This window comes from Cryptotermes secundus, unplaced genomic scaffold, assembly GCF_002891405.2.
Source record: "Cryptotermes secundus unplaced genomic scaffold, Csec_1.0 scaffold3941, whole genome shotgun sequence".
Lineage (NCBI taxonomy): Eukaryota > Metazoa > Arthropoda > Insecta > Blattodea > Kalotermitidae > Cryptotermes > Cryptotermes secundus.
The window spans coordinates 74,168-82,042 of record NW_019728603.1 but is presented as its reverse complement, the minus strand read 5'-3'; the positions used below and the strand labels follow the sequence as shown (position 1 = coordinate 82,042).

General features: G+C 36.7%; 1 protein-coding gene across 4 annotated transcripts in view; it reads right to left on the bottom strand.

Annotated features, from left to right (window-relative positions):
- Window positions 1-888: 888 nt before the first annotated feature.
- The window catches only part of LOC111865318 (serine protease inhibitor 77Ba), a 19,316-nt gene continuing 12,329 nt past the window's right edge, over window positions 889-7,875 (bottom strand). For all 4 annotated transcript variants that reach the window (XM_023853231.2, XM_023853233.1, XM_023853232.1 and 1 more), the window contains 6 exons: window positions 6,871-7,059; window positions 5,356-5,569; window positions 3,768-3,982; window positions 3,459-3,665; window positions 2,086-2,224; window positions 889-1,497 (listed from right to left, as the gene is read on the bottom strand). In XM_023853231.2, the coding sequence (XP_023708999.1) occupies window positions 1,370-1,497; window positions 2,086-2,224; window positions 3,459-3,665; window positions 3,768-3,982; window positions 5,356-5,569; window positions 6,871-7,059 (1,092 nt within the window). In that variant the 3' untranslated portion in view covers window positions 889-1,369. The remainder of the gene's footprint in view (window positions 1,498-2,085; window positions 2,225-3,458; window positions 3,666-3,767; window positions 3,983-5,355; window positions 5,570-6,870; window positions 7,060-7,875) is intronic.

The following is a 7,875-nucleotide window of genomic DNA, read 5'->3' as shown; positions in this document are numbered from 1 at the left end:
TGTTCTTCTTTACCCGCCTCCATTACTGATGTTGGACGACCACAGGTAGCACTAACCTTACTTCCAGCACAATAAACAAATGACTAGTGTGCCAGGGCACGTTGTCACTGTGCTTTCACGAGTCCTCACCAGATGTTCGTACTCTAAGCAAATTCCAGTGTTACCAACTTGGGCGCCGTGTGAGTTATGTGTGGTGACCAATTTTCATTTGACTGCCCCTTATATATATATACATCAACACAACAAATAAGTAATTAACTCATCACCACATTGGTGCCAATTAAGTTTATTAACTATGCTAAAATTACGTGGCATATTTCGGTTCACTTGGAGCCATCATCAGGCGATATAAAATGCTGAATTGTAATTGTAAAGAATTATTTATAAAATAATTAATTTAATTTATATCGTTATTTGCACAGGTCAACTCAGTTTTATATTTTTGTTGTATTAAAATAGTATCAATCTTTGTAAAATGTGTGCATGCAATCATGCTAGACACAATTTTTAAGTACGATTTTCTATTGCATGTTAATCTCATTTTGTATTATCAAAACAGTGCGCTACCGTATATATCAATACTAAATAACCTGTGTTGAATTATTCTTAGGTAATGTCTTGTTGTCTCTGATTCTGTTATGCTGTTTTCTTGCCTTCACTGCCTTGTTTTATACACTATATCTCGTTTATCCATGAATTATATACTTGATGGATTGATTCATTTATAAGTTTTCTACTATACTGTTGTCTGCAGCACTGTTTCTTGTTCCATTGTTTATAGCCTGAAGCCACTATCATGGTAAGCAAATATTATGTATTGTGCTTTATTCTGAAACTATACAGCATCACTCCGTCGGTATAGTTCCCTTGTGGATTAAAACCACGGAGTTCGTTTGTTTGTTTTTTTTATTAATAATTTAATTATTAGAAGTATAAAACTGTTGTGATTGACAGGCATATTTACATAGTTATTACTTATTATTTGTCATGACAAAAATATCTCCATCCTTACATCAAAACTTACTGTATGAATTTGTAATTTTGAGACATACACACGTAAAAGCAGGAAATATGTACAGTCTGGACACAATTACCGTCAGAAATACTTAGAATTTTTTGTCACATGAAACCAGTAGTTCAAGACTGTGTCCTGCAGAACACATGTAGACTTAACAAATTTCAGTCACTGGATGAAGATAGGTTTCCTGTAACCAATTTACTAATAACTGGCAAATTTTCCAGTTTTCCAAATATGTAAATTAATCTAGTGAGAGCCTCTTAAGAACATACAACACAAGCATTTACAATCACCTTTGGATTTCATACAACCCACATACTTCACTGTTTCTGATTAATATGTTTGAAATATTTACATATGTGGATTTACAACTTTTCCTGCAAAAACAATCACTTTCAATGAATTTTCTACTATGAAAAATGCAAATGGTCGGTTAGCATGAATTTTTGGCATTGTCTGTCGATCTGACATAATCCCACCTGAAACAAAATAGTTTAGTTATTACAGGGTCAGTAACCTACACACAATGCTTATTGGTAAATGGACTATTTGTGTTGTGAGTTTTCTGTGTACTTCTCCAGGAGAAACCTGAAAAAAACTGATATGAGGAAAAGTAATTTTGACTAAATAAAATTTCTGATATTCAAGAAACTGGAGCACAGATAAAAATAGTATGAACCAGAACAAGGTGCAAGATTACTGTAATAAAATTATTCAAATTACTTAAATTAACAATCAGTTAATCATCATTTAAAAATGTGCCCTGGCACAGCAACTGACAAGATTTGGAAAGCTAACCCTTTGCCCAGTAGGTACAGTATTTATCATCCTGGCACGTGGTATGAGTGCTCAGTTAAAATTTAAAGTTAGCAATTAAACTTTCTGCAGATAAATCTTAACCTGATGTAGCAATGTTCAGCAATGTTTACACTAGATCACAGGACCAATACTTTTTAAAGAAGCGACAATAATCAGTAATACAAATGCTGACTACCTACAAAACAGTCTAGAAGTCTTACATTGTGGTCACTTTCCAATATAATCAGCTTATTCCTATCTAGACTGACCTGTGATACTGCTGGCTGTCGTTCCTTCCTCATTAATCACAATTTCAGCCTTGTGAATCAGTTTGTGCAGATGTATACTGTGTGGTGATATCCTAGACAGATCTGCTTTTGCATCATTGAACACATCAATGATCCCCAACTGTTAAAGAATACAGTAATCACTAAAAAATCTAAATGTAACAGAAGTGAAATTATAATTACTTGTACTACCTTCTGGAATGTATGTGTACTTCTCTCATTCATCTTTATTAGACCTCCTTTTGTAGAGATGGGAAGTGAAAATATCACATTCTGCACACAGCATATACCTTTGTTCTGTGACCACATGTACTAGCTACAGGTTAGAGGTATAATTTGGAGCCATAACAGTAACACACCAAGGAAATGAAAGGATAGGTGTAAGAGAAATGTTTTAATAAGAAGGAGACGAAGATCAAGGGGACAGATGAAGAGCAGTAGGATGGACAAATGTAGAGGATTATAAAGCAACAAGGAAGAAAGGAGGGAAAAAGATACAACATATAAAAGGCATAGGGAAAAGAGGGAAGAAACACTAACAGTAATATAAAAGAACGGAAATTCAAAGAATCATTATGAAAATTTTAACTGTCATTGTGATGTGGCATCCAATATTTTTCTGGGCCTGTTCTATGGTATTTCTTCAGTGTCAGTCTTTTCTGCACAGCACTGTCAAATTCCCTTAAGGGCTCAAGCACAGAATTTAGTTGTCACTAATTTTCATAGCATCAGATGTATTCACACTCAACTTAATTACAGTACATTTTTTTTTGTTCCTTGGCACTACAGCCCCAGTGGGCCTAGGCCTACCTCCATGAACTTCTCTGTTCACTTCAGTTTTTCTAGATCTTACACATTCAGTAGGACTCCTTGGGCTGGTGATCAGCTCGTCGCAAGGCCTCTACTTGTACACAAACACAGAAAAACGCATATACACAAACTAAACATCCATGCCCTGAGTGGGATTCGAACCCACAATCGCGGTTTCCAAGCGAGCGAAGACAGTACATGCCTTAGACCGCTCAGCTACCATGACTGGCAATTACAGTATATACAAAGAGTATATTTTAAAGGTACAGTAACATAATCAAAACTACGGTCTTCTAGAATGTTATGCCATGTAGTTTGCAAGATCAGCACCAACAATGAAGAGGCACCTCCTGCCTCGCATCTTCAAGGTTGGACCATAACCTTAATATTCTCCACTGCAAGAGCTTCAAGTCTCATACTTAAGTATATTTTTAAACAAATCCTTTGTATTATCTGATAGGTGTAAATTTGTTGTACTCATAAAGCTTGAAGATAAGTACAGTATTGATTAATACAGTATATGCCATAACATTAAGATTCATTACCTTTTCCAGTGCCTTATTTAGAACAAAGTCAGAGTTGATCACAACACGTGGCAGGTAGACCTCCACAAAGGCATCAGGATACGCTTCATCTTCAGTTGTCATATGATGATATATCTTTTCCATTGACATTTTGCTCATGCGCTCCAATAGAGCATCTATAGTTGTACTGCCTATAGGAACCACTACAATCATGCTGAACTGCCCTCCCTGTAATGAATAAATCAGCCATTAGATATTGTAAAAATTAAATATCATTACCTAAACAATGAATGTTTACTTTCCATAATAACAAGAAAGACAAAAACATACTTCATATGGGAGTTCCACCACTTTTGCTCCAAGCTCAGAGATACGACTGTAACGGAAGTGACTATGCTGATACATCATCTCAACCTCTCCAAGTTCTATGCCTTTGTCATCATAAAATTTCTCTCTGATAGTATTACTAGAGTTGAATGGTAACAACCATTTCCCTTTGAAGAAGTTTCCATTAGCAATTACCAGATGAGGATCCTTCATGTCCTCTGCAAAAGAGAAGCCAATGAAATTCAGAGAAGTACTTAAAGTTGTATAATGTTAATTTATGTGAATGTGTTGTGATGGCCATTTCTTATTAAAAATAACTGAAATTTTAATATTTATCGTTCTGTTCACAGCAATTTGTATTTTAATTACAGCAGTATATCACAAATCATAATTTCCCATTTATATCTAGTATTATTCTGCCAACATGGTACGTCATTTTATGTATCTGCAGTTCTTAAGTTACTTATGTAGAGAAAAAATTGGTGATGAAGTGAGATGGTGAGTATGACCATTATCAATGCTAAGGTCATCATCACGGACTTCAACTCTTATTAATCTTATATCTCAAAGGAAAATAATAAAACTGATAATGTTATTATTTAATTAGTGTGTTACCTAAAGATGTATTATTTTGAAACAGGTTATTACAAATTCTTTGTGTTTACTGATGGAACAACCAATTTAGTTAACCTTCTATGAGTGTTAAAGAGTGCCCACAGTTTCCCACAAGGCTTTGGTCTTCCAAACCAACAACATTTCAGGGAAACAACACCCACAGTTGGTGACTTTTGTTGTACATAACCCAGTCTGGTTTGCCATACGCACTGTTATATTTATTTTACAAAAGTTCTTCAGCTAATTTAAAGTAATAAAGAACATGACTCCTAACTGAGCATTCACATTACTGAATATAGAAAACACATATGTCAATTTAGCAAATAAAATTTCTTAAAATGTTCAGAATGTCAAAATAACTTGTGTTATATATAGTTGTACATGCTGAGTAAAGAACATGACTCTAATGCTGAACAATTAAATTGGTTGAAATGTATCGTGCATAATAAACAACGATATAGTGAAAAAGGCTAAATAATATTATATAACTTGTTTGTGTAAAGTCAGTATTTATCATGAGTTAAAAATTCTGGGATATATCAACATGTAGTCTTCTGAAAGACAATTGATGTGGGCACATCATCACTTTCAGAGTTGAAAAGTAAGCCAAGCAAGAAACAAACATAAAATAGGCAGCATGCATAGCTATTCTTGTTGCTCAGTAAGATTTTCCTCTCAAACAACAGCTGACTTCTAACGAACTATAGAGTGTTATATCCCAGAAGATATATCTTCATAGCCACCGCTGCAAGAAACTCAAATCCTAATATTTATTGTTTTATCATGTTATTCCTGATGGAGACACTACATTGAGGTGAATATGTTACCATTCTGATGGGTTAATAAAAACCGTAAATAATCATCTCCATCAGGCTTGCAAAAAAAGAATTAAAATAAAGAACTGCAGCATAAAGGGGAAGGTTTATTCAGTTAAAAAGAAAACTGCTGAAAATTGCATTCTGATAATTTTACAGACCTTCGTGTACAAGCTGTGTGATCCGATTATGGGTGACATTTGCAACCCATTGGTTTATGAGGTCAGCAGTAGCAGATGGATTCATAAAATTAACAGGATGAACAGCAGACTTATAAATTCTCTCTGCCAGGTACTGAAAATCCAATTGTAAAGGCCGGTTTATATCAGTGAAGAGGACGTTAGCTCCGATCATTTCAACACCACTTCCAGAAACCTAGGGCCAATAAAACAAAAATCATGTACTCCAACACTGAAACAAATCCAATGAGCATGACTTGATTATTTTCTTAATTTCTTAACACTTCTATATATAAACTGCATATACCATGCTATTTACTAAGAGTACATTAGTTTTGCCCCATTTATTTCCTACACATATTTCTTTCTGAATTATACGAGAGTAAGTCAATAAGTAAGGTACAAATGGATATAGAACTCAAACAAATAACAGTACTGATTTGAAAAATGCTTTTATTTCTCAACATAATCTCCCTGTATATTGAGGCACTTGTCCCATTGTTTCACAAGCCCCTGAAAACCAGCAGCATAAAATTCTTTGGGATGCTGTTGGAACCAGGCGGTGACTTCCCTATCTACAGCTTCATCATCAGAAAAAGTTCAGCCGAAAGATGATGTTTAAGAGGGCCAAACAAATGGAAGTCGCTTGGAGCAAGACTCATCTGTGACAATTCTGGCTAGTATATTGTGTCCTTCATCGTGGTAGCTATTGAGATGCTGTAATGCCAGACCCATTCTCTGCATCTTGTGTTGTGGGGTCAGCATGCACACCCATCATGCACAGACTTTGTGAAAACCTAACCTGTCATGTGATACATCCCACATCCAGAGTCCATTCAAATGTCCAATAGATTATATTAAATATAAATCTTTAATTAAGCATGGTAGGGAAAGATTGACTAGGGAACCCAGAAAACATTGCTGTACAGGAAGCACAGTCACATTGCTCTTTGTTTACTTTTCAAAGAAGGAAATAGCTGCTCCCCTACTGTTTCTCTGCAGACCAATGACATGACAGTTTACTTCCGTTACTCTAAACTTGTCCTGGCAAGTTTTGTCTATCACATCACCATACGGTAGGAACAGAATTTCGGCATGGACAATCCTTCATTAGCAAGTAGTTTGCCACTTACAAACTTGATGCCCATGAACTCCGTGGCTTGAGTCTGCAAGCAAACTATACAAACCGAGCAAATGCTGCTTGTCGGTGAAGTTAGGCAGTATAGTGGTCAGAGTTCCTGGCTACAGATCCAGACGTCCCGGGTTCGATTCCAGCCGCTACCGGATTTTCTGAGATGTAGTGGGTCTGGAATGGGGTTCACTCAGCCTCATGAGGATAACTGAGGAGCTACTTGAATTGAAAAGTAGCAGCTCCGGTCTAGAAAACCGGAATTAATGGCCTTGGGGATTCATTGCACTGACCACGCGACACCTTCTATCTGCTAAAGGTGGCACTTGAGGTCCATACTACTGTAAAGTACAGTACAATGTACTTACATGTATAACACGGTTTAACTTGCGGTAAGCTGCACGAATGGCCCTGTTGCTCTCATGCAAATGAAGAGCCTTTTGAAGCTGAGAGCTTGTTTTACCACCAGAACCTTCTCTTACTAAGGCCAGCACTGTCCACACACTGAATGGTGAAATGGCTACATTCATGAACTTTCCTGCTTCCACAGAAGTAGCCTGCAAAAAGAAAAATGTTAGTAGAATCATATTATTTTCTCATGAAAAATCATGTCATGTAGACTCCTGCAGAGAACAGAGAATCCAGCATTCTGCTCTCCCAAAGTGTTCATTACATTTTGTGGCTAGTTAGATGTTGACAAGTTGCCACTGACAGGAAGCATGTATGAAATCAAGCACAAGTGGGAGCCATGAGCAGTATGTGAAGACACAAACCATGCTTGCTGGAGATATACAGCATTGCTTTTAAGTACATCCCAGTCAAAGACTAGCACTGACAGCACAAGTGAATTAAGTGGATGCCTTGGGTGGTATGATTTTAGGGGTGGCATATTTTACACTTCTTTGGCATTTTGTAAAATGAAAATTACTTTTTGCTGCTCTTTTGTTTCATATTGCAACAATCAATTTGTAGTCATATGAACATGTTGTGCAACAATGTAAAAAAAATGTTGTAAGAACTGTGATGGTCTTCATGACAATGTCTGGGAATTTTGTGTTAAAGTTCTGAGAAAGTTGAGCTGTTATTAACTGAGGGGGTAGGGAATTTCTTGTTGCCTGGGGTACCATTTGGGCTTAAGTGGGACCTGAGCTCAGTGATGCCAGAAGGGTATTTTTATTAAGCATTTCCTAAGCCCCCTCGTTGGTGGCTCCACCTTATCATGGTGAGGGGGTTTGAGTATGCCAAGGACCCTGAGAGCTATACCAGCGGTAGTGTAGCTACTGGCAGGGCCTCCCTTGCTGGACAGGTCAAAGGGTAGGCATCAGACGAAGAGAGACACCAAAAACTGATGCCGGAAGCAGCGTCATCAGCAG